This window comes from Polistes dominula, unplaced genomic scaffold (assembly GCF_049000335.1).
Source record: "Polistes dominula isolate Pdom_NZ unplaced genomic scaffold, Pdom_raw_medaka contig_77, whole genome shotgun sequence".
Lineage (NCBI taxonomy): Eukaryota > Metazoa > Arthropoda > Insecta > Hymenoptera > Vespidae > Polistes > Polistes dominula.
The window spans coordinates 3,555,564-3,572,042 of NW_028301152.1; the positions used below are offsets into that span (position 1 = coordinate 3,555,564).

The following is a 16,479-nucleotide window of genomic DNA, read 5'->3' on the forward strand; positions in this document are numbered from 1 at the left end:
TAGTAGTTATTGGATCGTATAATATTATATAAATATATTTGTTAGTTATTGAACTGTTTAGTATTATATAAATATATTTTTTATTAACAAAGATCGCGTGAATTAAACTCACTCAGGTAACATTCTATGTAGCAGGTCTTCAGTTTTTTGTTTTTCCTCATAAAGTAAACGCGTACGTTCATGGACTAGATCTTCGAGATTGTTCGCATATTTCTCCATCATATCCATCATTTGGTCCATTATATTACGATGACGACCATCTTTCATTTTCTTTAATCTTGTCCTTATTGTTTTGAAGTTTGGCCTAAGTTCTGGACTTTCCGCCCAACAGTCGGTTATAGTACTAACGATATATTCAGCACAATCTGCCTCAGACTCGGACAGTATCTCTATGTTAGGTCTAAACGGTGGTTCACCATCTTCTGGGAACCTTTTCACTCGCTCTATGATTTCTGTCAATTTGTTAACGTTTCATATTTATTTTTTCTGCAGCTATACCTTTTGGCAAATGCCGATTAACAACAGACTATCACTACAGTTTCAAATCTCTTTATAATATCGTGATAGTTACCTTTGGGTTCCAAATTAACACCTCCATATGGTCCTTTTCGTCCAATTATTTCAAATAATATAATAGCAAAAGAGTAAATATCTCCTTCCTGAGTGCCTCTGATCGGTGCATTAGGATCCCTCAACAACTCAGGGGCTTTCCAAAATAGGTCTGAAATAATTAAACGTTAAATAATCTTTTCTGTTGAATAAAGTTTGTCATTTTTTTTTTATTAAACTTACTTCGAAAATACTGATGTTCTCCAATGCTGTCAGACTCAGCACAATGACGCATATCATGTAAACCAAAATCAGAAACTTGGAGTACCCAACGTGAAGTAACCACGCAATTAGAAGATTTTAGATTACCGTGACAGAATAACACTGATGTTTCGTGAATATAAAGCATACCCTGTACGACAGAAATCATTTCTAAAATCACTCTACGATAGCGTAGCACATAACTAACAGAATGCTGACCATCAAAGTGATCACTTACCTTAATGAGATCGTGAACTAACGACGCAATAAACATATCATCTAATTTTATATCTTCGTTTTCAATGATGTCCTATAAAAGTTTAAAATAATGACGATTAAATAATTAATAATGTTAAATAAGCAGTATATTAGATAAACTTACATAAAGACTTCCTTTGGCACAATAATCGGTAATTAGCAAGATCCTCATCGGTTCTACACACGCACCGATAAATGAGTTCAGATTATCGTGTCTGATATCACGAAGAATACGCATCTCCTTCATGACATCACGCGATGTATCCTTCTTCTTCGAAAATTTCAATTCCTTTATTCGCACCACTACACCATGATAATGGCCAGTTTGCGCGAATACTTGACCACCACATCTCGATTCGTAAGACATTCCACTAGCTAAACTTAACTGTGTGAGTAAAAAACATAAATATCATTAAATAAAATAGGAGAGATACCGTGTCGCATTTTCTGATCCAAGAATCAGATAATATGGAGGAATTATTTCGTAAGAATAAATTCTTCTACGTAAAAATATTATTTCCGCAAAAGTCTAATCTAGTATAAGTATTAATAATATAGGTATTTTTTTAATTATACTAAAATAAAATATGTATAAACGACTATTATAGATCGAGTATAAAATATTGGGAGGGGATATGAGAAAGGAAATGTAGAAATTTTCCTTAAAAAACAGTGTCCAAAAAAGAAAGGAATACTTTCATATTGTCCGTTGAAATATTTATATAAAATGTACGATAGCTTTTCACACGAGATAATATATGCATGATTAAAAGAGATATCTAAAAGATAGGTACCACATAATAGTTATCTGATTTTGTTTAAGCGACTAGCTCTTGTAACTATCGTTTTGGAAATTATCTCTTGTTATTGCTAGCTTGGATAAACTTCGGAAGATAACATGCTTTGTTGGAAAGCTTAAAATAGGAATGACGTATTCTTTTCTTATTTTACGGCCTTTTCATAGCGAAGCCTATCGTGATTTTAACATAAAGTATTTTATGCACCTGAGAGATTAAGATATCTCTAAAAAAAAAAAAAAAAAAAAAAAGAAAGTACTACGCAGTACAGAAGACGGTACGTACGCGTGTGCTTCAAGAAAGGACAATACATGCTAATAATAATTATTAAAACTTTTGAAAGAAATAAAATGATAAAATAAATTCAAGATCACTGACCTTACTAGGAGACGACATCATATTGTCGAGACGAGGATAGCCACGTATTTCTTCTGGATTAATTTTCCAGAGCAATCCTTCGATCTCTTGTTCGATTTTCCACCTTCGATAGATGCTTATTGTAATCACAGCGGAGCAAAATAATATAACACCGAGGACACCGGCAACAACGATACTACGCATGTGAGTATCATCTTTGGGACAGTGTTCGTTAAGAAAACCACAACCAGGCTCGGCTTCTGGTTTATTTTTACCTGGCCAATCCATAGACTCTGATGGTCTGTATAACTGTGTGAGAAATATACTTTAATACTCATTAAATATAGAAAGAAAGCAACAGAAAAAGAGAGGGGATAAGGAAAAGGGAGAGAAAGGAAATGACTTGTTAAAATAATTCTATTGTATCAATATTTCAATATTTTAGTTTTCTTCATTATTCCTATATGTAAAAGAATGATTCGCACGAGTGCTGTTAAACAACTCACTCACTAGAGTTTCACCCTGCTGAAACTGTCCTACAGGTTTCATTTGATAATCGCAGGAAAAATTGTTGAAACGGAAAGGATCCTTCTTCAGAGCTAGCACCGAAAAATTTCCCTCCGAATCTCCGAATTTGTCCAATTTTATAGTCGCTCCGCTGACACCTACGGATAATGACAATTATAAGTATATATATATATATATTGCAAAAACAAAGAAAACTTCAAAAAATAAAGAAAATTGTGTAGATCCAATTGAATGAGAAGAAAAAAAGAAGAAAATAGTATTCGAGTCTCGATTAGTAAATCATACGTACTTACTTTGATAAGTGTGATTTTTGATGATCGTCTCTATTATTTGCGTTCCGTTACTAGCGATTTCCTGTAGAGTGTGTTCCGGTTGATCTCGTATAAGTTGATCCAATGCTCTAGCATACAACTTCACCGAATCGTAAAGATACGCCGCATGAATGGGGACATACTATAAAAGAAAAAAAATCCAAATCTTTTTTAGATAAAGGAATCTCCTCGCTGTTACTTCCTTATCCTAATGATCGTTATATTCCTATTATATAAAAATACCTTTTCATATTTTTTCAGAAGTTCTGGAATAACAAAGTTGAACGGTTCCTTTTCACTGTAATCTCGGACTTTTTTCGTAAATTCTTCATAATTTTGAGTAGGTGGTGTGGAAGCAACAACCATGAGCGATCTTGCCTTCTTTAAAAAGTCCTTTGGTTCGAGACAATTTTCCATTCTGTCTAAATGCTCTGGTTCTGAAAAGATTTAAATCAAAACAGATTAATTACGATAATAGTTTAATTCGTTACTAACATATTTCTACGCGATTTAACGATTTTATTTTTTGTCCGAAACATAATTTATCACTTAAAGGTTTAATTTCGAAGAATGTCGCTTGAATAACAGGCATACTAACTCCATAAGTACTTTTGTGCTTCTCGTTGTGAATATGTCATCATATCCACATGTATGACCATGTATTCTCCGTTGTCCAGTAATCTTTGATTCAGCATCGAATTCATCATATCTATTAAAGACATTGCGGTACCAAGAAAAATGTATACTGAAACAATCAAAATGAAAATTTTCATTGAATGATTTCATTGATGCCTCAATTCTTTCGTAAGTGATCGAGTTATAGAACATGGAACTTTTGAATTTTTATGAAACATCAAAAAAAAAAAAACATAAAAGAGAGAACAAAATTTATAAACTAAATGATTAAAGAATTTTAAAATCATCTTAACAATTGTCTATTGTGTATATGTATTTGTTTTTAAGAAACATTCCTGAAAAGAATATGAGATAAGAACAAATTACAAGATTGTTAAAATGTGAAGATAAAATAATTAAAATGTAAACTGACTTCTCGTCATATTTTTGGTCTCCTCTATAAGTTGAAACCATATGCTGACTTGACAACACGGTAACCTATCTTCGCAACAAGTATGACGATCCTCAACGGTCCTATAGTGATTCACCGTCAGATTGTGCTTCGTCGCCTGTTCCTCAAGTGAACGAGCTACCGTCGACCAGGCCATTTCCGTTATAATCGTGAATTTGTTCCAACCATAATGGAGTAGAAGAGCTATCACCGACTTCGTAACTTGTGTATCCGGAGGCTCCGTTCTTGCAAAGGTGTTCACTTTCGAAGCTTTGTAGTCCGAACATTTCTGTAACGCAATAAATCAATTTGTAGATCTTATCTTAAATCAAATTTATGAATGACGTGAATAATTTTTACTTTTTTTTAAATATATATATATATATATATGAATCAATTCCATTATTCCGGTATTCCATCGCATTTAATTATTTTATATATAAGCACAGAAATTTAACAGTAGGTAAGAAATATAGAAAAATTTATCGTAAATAAAAAACAAATGTTCAAAAAAATGTTTAAAAAGAAAAATATAGAAAAACGAAAAAAGTGAAAATTTATGATATCGGCGCGAGAGGATCTCGGAATAAAATTTATTAATTAAAGTCGACTTTAATTAATCTGCTAGAAATAAAAAGAAATTAAAAAAAAAAGAAGAAAAAAAATGAAGGAAAAAGGAATATCATTTTAAATTGATAGAATCATAAACACCGATGATCGGTGTCGCTCTCGAACTTGTTCGCATAAGTAAGTTAATATAAATAATAACCAGTTCAGGGGAATAAGCATATACAATTGTCGAGAGTAATAATTCAATGAGTTTGATTAAAAGATAGAGGAAAGATAAGAAACATTGAAAATTAGGGAAAATGTTGTAGAAAATTTTGGTCGTATCGCTTAAAGTGTATAAAGTGCAAAGTGGAGTGCAGTGCAATCATAGAGAAAGACAAATGAAGAAAAAGGAAGAAGGATAGACAAAAAGAAAGAGGAAGAAAAACAAAATGCAGCAGCAGTAACAGCAGCAGCAGACAGAGAAGACGGGAAGATAGAAAAAGAGAAAGAGTAAGTGAGAAAGAGAGAGAGAGAGAGAGAGAGAGAGGAGCGGCCAGAAGCAAGTCGAATGCACTCGTGGGAGAGAAAGAGATAGAAGAGAGCGGAGTGGAGCAAAGTGGGCTGCGCCTGGTACCATGGTGTGTGGCGCGAGTTAAATATAAACTCGCGGCTTGCAAAGATGGAGGGTAAGAGGAGAGTGGAATGAACGGGAGAGCGAACGAACGGGTGGCAGTGGCGGCTGTGCCGCGAGTTGCTCTTCGTACCGCCTGAAATGTGACATGCCGCTCATTAACATATAAATTAAACGTGACAACTGAGGGTCAGTTCTTCTTCAATAATCTACACACATATTATATATATAAAATGTGTATATAAGAAACATCTTATTTCTTATTTGTATTTTTTCCATCCCTTATCTATTATACATATTTCCAACAATTTTGTGCTTTATCGCAATTTCATTAAATTTCAAATTGATATATTGTATATGGATATCACATAAATATTATATAAAATTTATTTTATTATATTAATAATTTTAATATAAAATAAATCATAAAATTTATTGATTTATTTTGTTTTTTTTTTTTAAATTTCCTTTAATTTAATTAATTTATAATTATTGGTATAAAATTTCTCTCTTTGAATATAATTATTTGTAAATAAAATAAATAAATAAAACGTATAGGAATAGATTGGTAAACATAATACATATTATATATTAATATGCATATATTTGCTTAGAATTTGATTACTTTTTATGTAATAACATCTCTGGTTTGATAAATATTTCATTCTTATTGATCTATCATCACTTTTCTAGTGTTATGAGGAACTTTCGTTTCCTCTATTCATCACGATGACAGTAAACTTTCAGATCGAGGATCGAGAAAATCTCGCGAATTGTAACAATCTTGTTCTGTAAAACGATAAAGTGAATGATTATATGTTAAAAGTAGGAACGCGTAGAATTGCAGCCGGTGCTCTCGGATCTAACGCTATGCGAGAAATAAATTGACATGACACGACGCGACGCATATCGCCATGACGGTGAAATTCATTGTAATCGGTGCATAAAACAACGCGCTCAGTTTCCAATTGATTTTGACGCTGCTCTTTTTGGTGCAAGAAATATCATCACATATATAAAGATATTTTATATTCCGTTATATATCATATAGGGATTGCGTAAATACGGGTTTGTTTGATTTATTTGATAATCAATAATTATTTTTTTCGTTAATCATTCGTATAAGAATGACGATTTAAAACCATTTTTCCTAATATATATTATTTTTTATTAGGTACATTCAAAAACTAATTATATATACAGATAAATTAATAATATTATTAAATTATATTAATTAGTTAATTTAATCTTAGATCTTACTTGTTATCATACAATTTGATTTGATTGTTCAATCATCGAAGAATTATTATTTCATGAAAAATAAAAAATCAATGGGAAAAAGTAGAATATTTTTGTTATCACGAATGATGTGAAAGATTGATTGTGATCGATCGTTTTCATAACTTGTATCGCGTTTGTTTGTTGTGTGATTTTGGAGATCGGTCCAAAGTATATGAAAGTGACCCGCTTGGTAGGTTTATCCTTGTTCGTCGACGAGGTGAGGTGGGCTTTGGTCATTGCCGGCTCGACGTGGTGTTATTCTGAGCTCCACTCGGCTATATTTAGACGAGACCACCTTGAGGGAGCTCGAGAGTCGAGATCTCCAACGTGCTACACACAACGGACGGGTTTCTCTCTTCTCTCTCTGTCTCTCTCTTCCATTTGAGCACTCCCTTTATCTATACTCTCTCACGTTCAAGTCGTCTTCGTCTTTAAGTTGTGCAACGCATCTCCACAATCGTTCGAAAAACAATCGAGGAATCTCACTGCTCGTTTGCGAAGGCGAAGAGATCGATTCTAACTACGTCACGTGATTGATTCAACGATCCATCGATGTTAAAACCTTTTGATCTTCGAAATCCTTCATTAAATGGATTATTATTTATTATAGTTATATTTTAAGCAAATACACGTGCATTGATATGAATCAAATTGTATCGTATTATGTAACTATGATGCATGCATATACAGTAATACCCCCTATAACACGGTATATTGGTTACGCGTTATAAGAGTACCGTGTTATAGGGGGGGATTACTGTATATATATATATATATATGTGTGCATATTATATTTAATTTATTTATTATTATATTATAATAATTCACGCAATATGTATATATGTATATATTCATATAATATTCATTATAATATGAAATTAATTTTGCTAATTATTAATCAATAATATATCATTTATAAATGTATATTATATTTTATAAATAAATTATTCGTAATCTAATATTATACGTAATCGTATATTGATGTATTGAGAGAATTTGTGAAACATTGTAATGCAGCATTAACGTGAATAAGTTTAATGAATGAATGTCATCGTTAAGTAGAACTGATTTAGCAATGTTAAACACCGATGAAACGTGAATTGTGAACTCGGTGGAATCGAATACCAGCTTGGTGAATGCGATACTACAATGTTATGACCTCCGAAGTATGCGTTCAGAGTGAAGATAAGCGATCTCTTAGGCTCGATAGATGGTTGTTTAGCGTTTAATATCGTGACTCGTTACATTGTGTTACGAAATCGTGTGTATATATTTATCGGTTATATTTTCGACACCATCAATTTCCTTCCTACTTATACGAAACGGAAGTTGAACCAAAAGAGGTGAAGATTTTTATAGGAAGTTCCGAATGGAATATTTAAATCTTTTATTTACTTATTGTCAATAATTTTGGAATACATGTAATGGTAGAATTATAACATATTCAATAATTAATCTAACTTTCTAGTAGATCTTGTAAAATTATAATTATATAATTTTTTCATTACTTTCCCTTCAATATTTATTTATACTCGATAAATAATATATATATATATATACATATGTTTTTTTGCAAATTTTCTAAACAGAAATATAACACATAAAGAGTTAATTATTTAATATAAGAATATAATTACATATGAAAGTTAAAAATCAACTAAACTCAAATAAGATTTCGAATATTTTGAAAAAGATCTCGAATTACTGTTTTCACAAAGAATCCTTATGACATAGTAATCTTCTCTTTTTTCCGGAAGACAAGTGAAACCTGATACGGTCAAATGGCTACACTAAAGGGTATACTCCGTCGAATTAACTCTTTGAGTATTAAAAAGAATTTATTTTTCGGTGAGCGAGGTTCTAAAGAGAAAAAAGAAAAAAAAAGGAAAGGAAGAATTCGTTCGAAAAAGAAAAAGAACAGAAAACAATTTATTTAATATCCAAACTCTGAACGATGAAAAATAAGATGATTCCTCCTACGAGTGTTGTGAACGATTGAATGGGTCTTCTTATCGAAAAAAAAAACGACCTCAATTTCTTCTTCGAAAATACGCGAGGATTCGTTTCGATCTTGCCCGAGATCAAAGTTAGCAGCAATTTAATCGGCGTATCGAATTCTACGAGCGTACAAAATACAGGTAAATTCAGAAGGGTCAGAGCTTCCTGCGATGTTGGTGTAAGGTGGAACCAAAATAAAAGGAGAAAAATTCCTTGAGAAAAGGAAAAGGTGGAGGAGAGACCGTAAACGTTTCCTTCGAGAGGACACCAATAATGGCATCGTTGAAAGGAGCCGATCCTGATGGTTGGAATGAAACGATCGCTTCCTGGAATTCGCGAGCGTGCGAACGGATCGGCGAGTACGTTGTCAGGGTCGTTAATGGTGGCTATTAGAGTTCGGAGAGAGATTGTTCACGTTCGTGGACCTTGTTGAACGAAAGGCCAGATAAATTTGTCGCTTTTTGACGATTCCAATCTCGTTTCCTTCATATACATGAAAACATTTTCGAATAGACAAGTTTCTAATTGAATTTCATCCAATGAAACGAATTCATTTTAATTTTTATATTGGTTGGATTTTTTTTTTTTTTTTTTTTTTTTTAAATAGTCATTAAATGAATAATAAATTAACGTACATAAAAAACGATAATTGAAATTAAATTGATTATATATTTTTTTACTGTCCAATGCAAACAAGTTATTAATATAAATAAGAAATAAATCTTTGTTTTTTTTTTTGCATTATGACTTAGAATAAATAATGAATAAAATTGTATAAATTAAAAGAAAAAAATTACGATTTCTCGGCTGAATGTCATTGTTGATTTTTCGTTCTATCGTATATTTTTCTTTTGCATTAATTAAAATAAGAAAAATAGTTAAACAAATATAGATATACTAGTAAAGTCCAATGATGAGGTGTTGTAAGTAATTTTGAAATATGACTTTCTGTGTGTGTGTGTGTGTGTGTGTGAGTGTGAGTGAGAGAGAGAGAGAGAGAGAGAGAGAGAATAAGAGAAAATTAGCCACGTTGAATAAATTATATATCTCCGAGTGTCAAAAGAAAATTAACGAGACGTTCTCGACATGGTTTTACTTCTCACTGTTTTTCTTCTCTTTTTCTCTCCAAGGATTCGTCTAACAAAACAGGTACCGGCGAGTTTATGAGATTTTTCAAAAATTACGTCATATTATAGTGAGGATAAAAACGAAACAATCGTATTTCGCGTCCTCGACCGTAACATTGCTATTTTTAACCAGCTTACGGCTTTGATTCGCGTGCTATTATGTATGCAACCGCTATCGATAGAATGCTCAACGATGCAATGAATGTTTGCTTTCTAGGTAAAAGAACATTTGTATAATCGTCCTTTGAATAGAAAAAAGTCCTTGCTTAGATTGATTATTTCGATTATTTTAAGACGATAATAATAATAATCAATCATATGTTTTTTTTTATCACAAGTATACTTTTCGACTGATTCAAAATTATGACGATTTCAACATTCATTAAGATTTTTTATCATTTCTAATATCAATGGATATCGAAACTTATTTTTAATCTTTCTATAATTTATATAATTTTCTATGCAAATAAAAAAATATCTAAAATATTTCTTATAAGTTATTAAAAAAAAAAAAAAAAATAATTAATCTAATATTCTCGATAATGGTCATTGGAAATTTTATTTATTTTTTCTTATAATTTATAACAAATCTATATTCCTAGAGTTTGATCATTTAGTATAAATCGTTCTTTAAAATCAAAAATACATTGATATATGATTTAGAAAAAAAAAGAATTTAGAAATCGTTTGAATCGATATTATATCGGGTGTACTCTCTCATGAAATTGTTGTACGTAAGTACTTACCAACCTACCTTCTTTAGAATTCTCGCTTAGCTCTATTTATATTCCCCGAGCGTTCATTAGAATTTCCTTTAGCGTTCTCCGAAAGGAGGGAAAATTTAAAGACGTTGGTTGTGTCGCGTCGCAGTATAAAACAGCACGATAAACTTACGATAAACGGAGAAAAGGAACATTTAAATCCAACAGCCTATCTCTCTTTTACATATATACATATATATGTATACACATATGTGTATATAAGAGTTGGATCTTCGGTCGTTCAATTCTTCGGCAGTGCCGATGGCAACCGTTGCCGTTGATCTTTCTTTTGAGAACCGTCGGCTTGCAACGAGAGCCAAAGGTCACGATCAAAAGGCATCGGCTGGATTGTGACACGCTTCAAGGACGCTCGTGGTAGTTCGAGCTCTAAGAAAGAAAGAAAGAAAGAGAAAGAAAATGATCGACGACGAGCTACATCTTCTTCGTCTTCGTTGTCAAAGAGACACGCTGACAGAGTCTCGATCATTATCATCCTTGAGATCATTGTTCGTCGTAGTACACGTATATATATATATAAATGGATTTACGCACGTGTATATATATATATGTATATGCACGTGTACACGAGACGATAACCGTCGGCTACGACAGGTGTTTCGGTGAAAGTGATAAAATATCGTTCGAACATCTCGTGACTATTCCGATGATAACAGGATGTTTATTCTCTTTAGTGTCGTGACCCCGAAAATATTTGAATTTTATCGTTCCTTATAATTTTATTATCTCTCTTGTTTTTTTTCTTTGTAAATATAGATATAGATTATAGGTATATGTACGTATGTACATGCATACATGTATTTATACATTCGTACTCCTTCGAGTATAATATTTTGTATATTATTACGTAGAAAATTAAATATTGTATATTGTATATGTGTGTATGTTGTACACATTGCAGTGGTTATTAATTATAATTAATATTTATCTATCTATGTGTTTATCTACTTTTTAAAAATCCTTTAATGGTATTATTCATTCATCTATATAAGAAATGTTATATGATATAGGTATAATATAAGCGCGTATTTTGTTTAATATTCTAAACTATAATATATGAATAAAATAATGTATGCATTTCTCGTTTCCATTGTTTTTTTATATTATTTATATTATCTTATATTCATTTGAGATAAATAAAATTTCTTTTAACGCAGCTAAGGATCGAAACGAGAAACGTTCGAGTATCCGACGCAACACTGCAGAAATGCAATATATATATATACATGCATACATTGTATATAAAATAAATTCAAGGTAATCGTAGCAATTCGCAAAAGTACCTGCGATGAATTCTCTTATTATGCAATAAACCATTTGCCTTCTGAGAATTAATTACTCTTCTCTCTTTCGAAGTACGGTGACTCAAATTACAGAGTACTACCGAGCGTTCGACGATTAAACGCAGATCCTGCCAATTAATCTCGATCGATTGAACACAATCTATCCTTTTCTTTCTCTATTTTTCTCTCTCTTTTCCTCTTTTATAATCGTGAGTTTACCATTATTATTCTCGTGTATCTCTATCGATATATACGACGATTGTTGCATAATTTTGACATTTGATCTAATTATTTACTATATTAATCTAACCAAATGTGTACCAGTGTGTACTTCGTTCCAATAATCTATTTATCTATTATACTTTTAGAAATTAGTATTCATAATAGTCATGTAATATGACATATCTTTATTTAAAAATAAATAAATAAAAAAAATACGTTTATCAAAGTTCATTTTAAAAGTTTGTGTAGTTCGATGTTAATAACAACATATTCGTTATATCTATTTATAACATAATATGTAAACAATCGTGCATAAATAAATGAAAATAATGAAAAAGAATAAATAAGATTAAAAAGACGAGAATTATGCGTTATTTTTTAATTTTTTACTTTTATCTGTGACTAGATTTAACTTTTAACAAAAATAAAATCATCTGTTTTCTTTTTATATCACTAAAGCAAAAGGGAAATTAGAGAGATAGAAAGACACACACAAACACACACACACAGAAAGAAAGAAAGAAAGAAAGAAAGAAAGAAAGAAAGAAAGAAAGAAAGAAAGAAAGAAAGAAAGAGAGAGAGAGAGAGAGAGAGAGAGAGGAAGAAAAAAAGAAAGAGGGAGAAATGTATTTAAAATATTTAAATAAATAGGCGGGAATATTTAAATCGAATAACTCGTTGTTTCGATAGGCGAGTACGGAGCTCGAACATCTGGCAACGACATACGGCACAACAATCTCTTCACGTAAATAACATAGATACGAATGATAGAAGAGAGAAAGAGGGAAAGAGGAAGTAAGAATCAGAGAGAGAGAGAGAGAGAGAGAGAGAGAGAGAGAGAGAGAGAAAGATGTACATATATATATATACATACACGCGTCCGACGCAAACGAGGAGGCACGATCGAGCACACGATCGCACGCGTGCCTTCACACGGATAGGGCAGTGCTTTCATTTATTCATAAATCAACAGCGTCTATTTATAGTCGCGGGACGGACAAATAGAGATAGAGTTGCGCACGCGCGTGTATCCTTGAATGTGACGAAACAACTTTCGTAAAGTCGTGTAAATCAAATTACGATTCCTAAGTTAAGAAATTCGATTTCGAGAAAGAGAGAGAGAGAGAGAGAGAGAGAGAGAGAGAGAGAGAGAGAGAGAATCGATAACGTCGGTGGCAGGCAGCTATGTGCGGCCTCCATAGATTAAAATACAAATATTTTCTTGTCTATTTTCCTTTTTTTCTTGTTTTCTTTTTGCATTCTATTTCGTTCAATAAAACTGTTGCTATTTCGTAGATTTATGGAAGATTGTTAATTTTTAGAACAAAAAAAAAATACAATTTGTAAGAGGAATAATAAAACTGTTCTCAAACAGTATCATTCTTTACGATAATATTTAAAATATTGGGAGAAATATTTAAAAATATTATTCGTAAAATAAATATGCAATGTTAAATAGCTTAAAATATTTTATATTTTTTTTTATATATACGATAAATAAATATTCATAAAGCAACGTTTTTAATGCCACGAATTACTAATATTGCAATCAGAAATTGTTTAAATGTTTAAATTATAAATTTAAATTTGTACGCTTTGCGTCAAAATTTTAAAATTATGATTTCCATTTATTTTTTCTTTTATTCATTTATTTCGTTTCGTTTATTTCGAACTATAAAAATATTTCTTTTTATACATGTCTTAAAATAGTCTCTACAATAGACGTTTAAGTTCGTTGAAATTCATGAGTAGTGAGCATTTAATTAAATTTTTTTCCTGGTTCGCGACATTATGCTTGAAATTAAATAGAATAAGAACAATCTATTATTACAAGGATTGCTGAGTCATTGATAATAAATCATTTGTAATTAACAATGTTGAGAAGCAATGTACTCTCTTAGAACTTCGGTGTTATTAGTTTATATCATCGTTATGTAAGAAGAGTTTTGTTCTCTTGATTAGCCGATCAAAGCGACAACTTGATCCCGGTTGCGTGCAACGACTGAAAGAGTGTAACTTGGTCATATCGATAGACACGATAAATTTCATGTAAAAACTCATAATCATGACTAATCAACACGAATAAAATGACATTATAATTGGATTGAAAATCTTGAAATAAAAGAACTAAAAAAAAAAAAAAATAAAAAAATAAAGTTAAATTAAAGTTATATTAATTTCGTGATTGTATAAAAAATATCTTAATCTCGTAGGAGAAAAAGGAAACAGAGAATAAATAACTGTGAAGATAAAACTTTGTATTTAAACAGATTGAATTTTGAAATCTATTGGCAAAAGGATTGAAAGATCTTTAATGACCAATGGCAGTAATAATAATCACTATAGAATCTAATGTTTTTCCCATGGAGACCAAAATAGGTTTCAACGAGTAAAATTCTAACAGCTAATGTTGTAATTGTTCAAAGGTTCAAAGTACAAGAGAGTAAAGATTTTTCGCGAGAATAACGTGGACTCGTAATCCTCCATCAACTTCCTCTTTCTTTCTAGTACTTGTACGAGCATGCGTGGTTAACAAGTAGAAGAAGAAGAAGAAGAAGAAGAAGAAGAAGAGGAGAGGGAATAACACATAGTAGCATGGGAACGAGTTGCTGTTGGTTCGTTGCTGCTGCTACTGCTGCTGCTGCTGGTATTGCTTCACAACTGCTCGATGGCGTTCGTTGTTGCTATTGCTACTGACCCGTTCCATCTTCCTTCCTTCCTTCCTTCCTTCTTTTTATTCTTTCCGTTGGCTTGTCGTTCGGCCAAGCAATAGTCCGGACTATATTTAGCTTGACGATAAACACTGGCAGTTAGCAGCAGCAGCAGCAGCAGCAAGCCACCACACTGCTGTACCACCATTGCTGCTACTACGCATCATAAACTTGCAACAATCTTCTATAGATCGAATATATACTCGGACTATGATTAATAATCGGGCCTAATGGCCGATTTCAATATAAAAATGTATACGTGACGAAAATTGAAGAATCCTTTTCATTAATATTGACAAATAAAAAACTCTTTTATAATATATTCGATATTTTCCATTGATCTTTAAAAATATGAACAAATTTACAAATTATTTCTTTAGTTTTCAAAATAAAGTATAAATCGAAAATTTTGATTATTATTAGATTTCTTTTTGTTTTTAAATATTTTAAAAATTTAATGACATTTTTTCTCTTTCTTTTTTACAATGATTTCGAGTCCCTCGAAATACTGAACAAAATGTAGAGTTAGTGATAGATTTATCAAATTTTCGTTAATTGTTTAATTAATTTGAAGATATCTTAAAAAAAAAATCGTCATTATGTTAGAAGTAGGAAGGTTAGAAGTTGCGATAAAACGGTATCGCCACGTGCTACTAATTTTTTCATCCGAGTGCATTCGAAAAGCTGGCGTAGCTCGCGCGATAAGTCTTTTACCGTATGCGGACGGTGCAATAAATGTAAGAAATTAATGACTTGGCGATACCGTTGAACGAACCTGAGGCTGCGTACATACACGACTACTCGCAACATTCCCAATTTGGAATGTCCTCGTCTCTAAGCCTATCGTCTGAGAACGGACATCTTCTTTTTTCTGCAGACTAAAGATTTTCTCTCTGTCCATTAACCATCGTGAACTCGTTCCGCCTCGGGTATCCTATCTCTCTTCTCCCCTCCCCCACCCATTCGCCTCTGTCATCTCTCTCTCTCTTTCTCTTTCACTTTAACATCTCGATCCTAACGGGAAATTTCTAATTTATCCAATTTGCTAAGTCCCCTTAACGGATACGAATCAATCGTAGGAATCCATTGAATCCCATGGGACATAAAATGATCATAATACTACATAATTGAAAATAGAAAGATTGTAATTCCAATTGATAAAATATTGACATAGGAGAAAGTACTTATTACGTATTCAATACTTTTATTTCGAAGAACGATTCAGGTAATAAGAGTCTCTTTCAAAAGTAACTAATTCGTGAATGGAAATGATTCAAAATTAAGATTTGGGAAATATCATATATTTTTTTTTATTAATAACTTGTTTATATTAATATTATATTATAGTCTGTCACAATAAAAATAAAGATTTAGGATTTTTATTTCAATATTTCTCTTATTGAATTCATGAACCCATAATTGCTTAAATACTCGTTCTTTTTCTCACATTATTTAGACCTTTCGTTTCTCATTTTCTGTATTTCTCTATATATTTATTATTAAATAACATTTATATTCTCAGCATAAAAAAAAAAATTAATGAAATATTCTTTTTATATATATTTTCATTTGCAATTCATTAATTAAGTATTAAAATCGAAGAATTTAGGAATTTAGGATCAATGTGTAACGACTCATCTAATCCAGGTACGTTTCTTTTTCGATTCAGTCAGTCACAGTAAGCGTCAGTAAACGAGAGAGAGCATGTGTTTTCAGACTAACAATAAGCAATACTTTCGGCTAAATATAGTTGCCGATAAAAACAGCC

The 16,479-nt window shown here is 31.6% G+C and overlaps 1 protein-coding gene across 15 annotated transcripts in view; it reads right to left on the reverse strand.

Annotated features, from left to right (window-relative positions):
* Positions 1 to 16,479, reverse strand: part of LOC107064074 (receptor-type guanylate cyclase Gyc76C) — an 80,511-nt gene that overhangs the window by 3,419 nt on the left and 60,613 nt on the right. For all 15 annotated transcript variants that reach the window (XM_015316349.2, XM_089178294.1, XM_015316347.2 and 12 more), the window contains 11 exons: positions 4,110 to 4,416; positions 3,660 to 3,806; positions 3,305 to 3,498; positions 3,044 to 3,203; positions 2,733 to 2,887; positions 2,244 to 2,531; positions 1,193 to 1,453; positions 1,049 to 1,120; positions 793 to 961; positions 572 to 721; positions 113 to 452 (listed from right to left, as the gene is read on the reverse strand). In XM_015316349.2, coding sequence (XP_015171835.2) covers positions 113 to 452; positions 572 to 721; positions 793 to 961; positions 1,049 to 1,120; positions 1,193 to 1,453; positions 2,244 to 2,531; positions 2,733 to 2,887; positions 3,044 to 3,203; positions 3,305 to 3,498; positions 3,660 to 3,806; positions 4,110 to 4,416 — 2,243 coding nt within the window. The remainder of the gene's footprint in view (positions 1 to 112; positions 453 to 571; positions 722 to 792; positions 962 to 1,048; positions 1,121 to 1,192; positions 1,454 to 2,243; positions 2,532 to 2,732; positions 2,888 to 3,043; positions 3,204 to 3,304; positions 3,499 to 3,659; positions 3,807 to 4,109; positions 4,417 to 16,479) is intronic.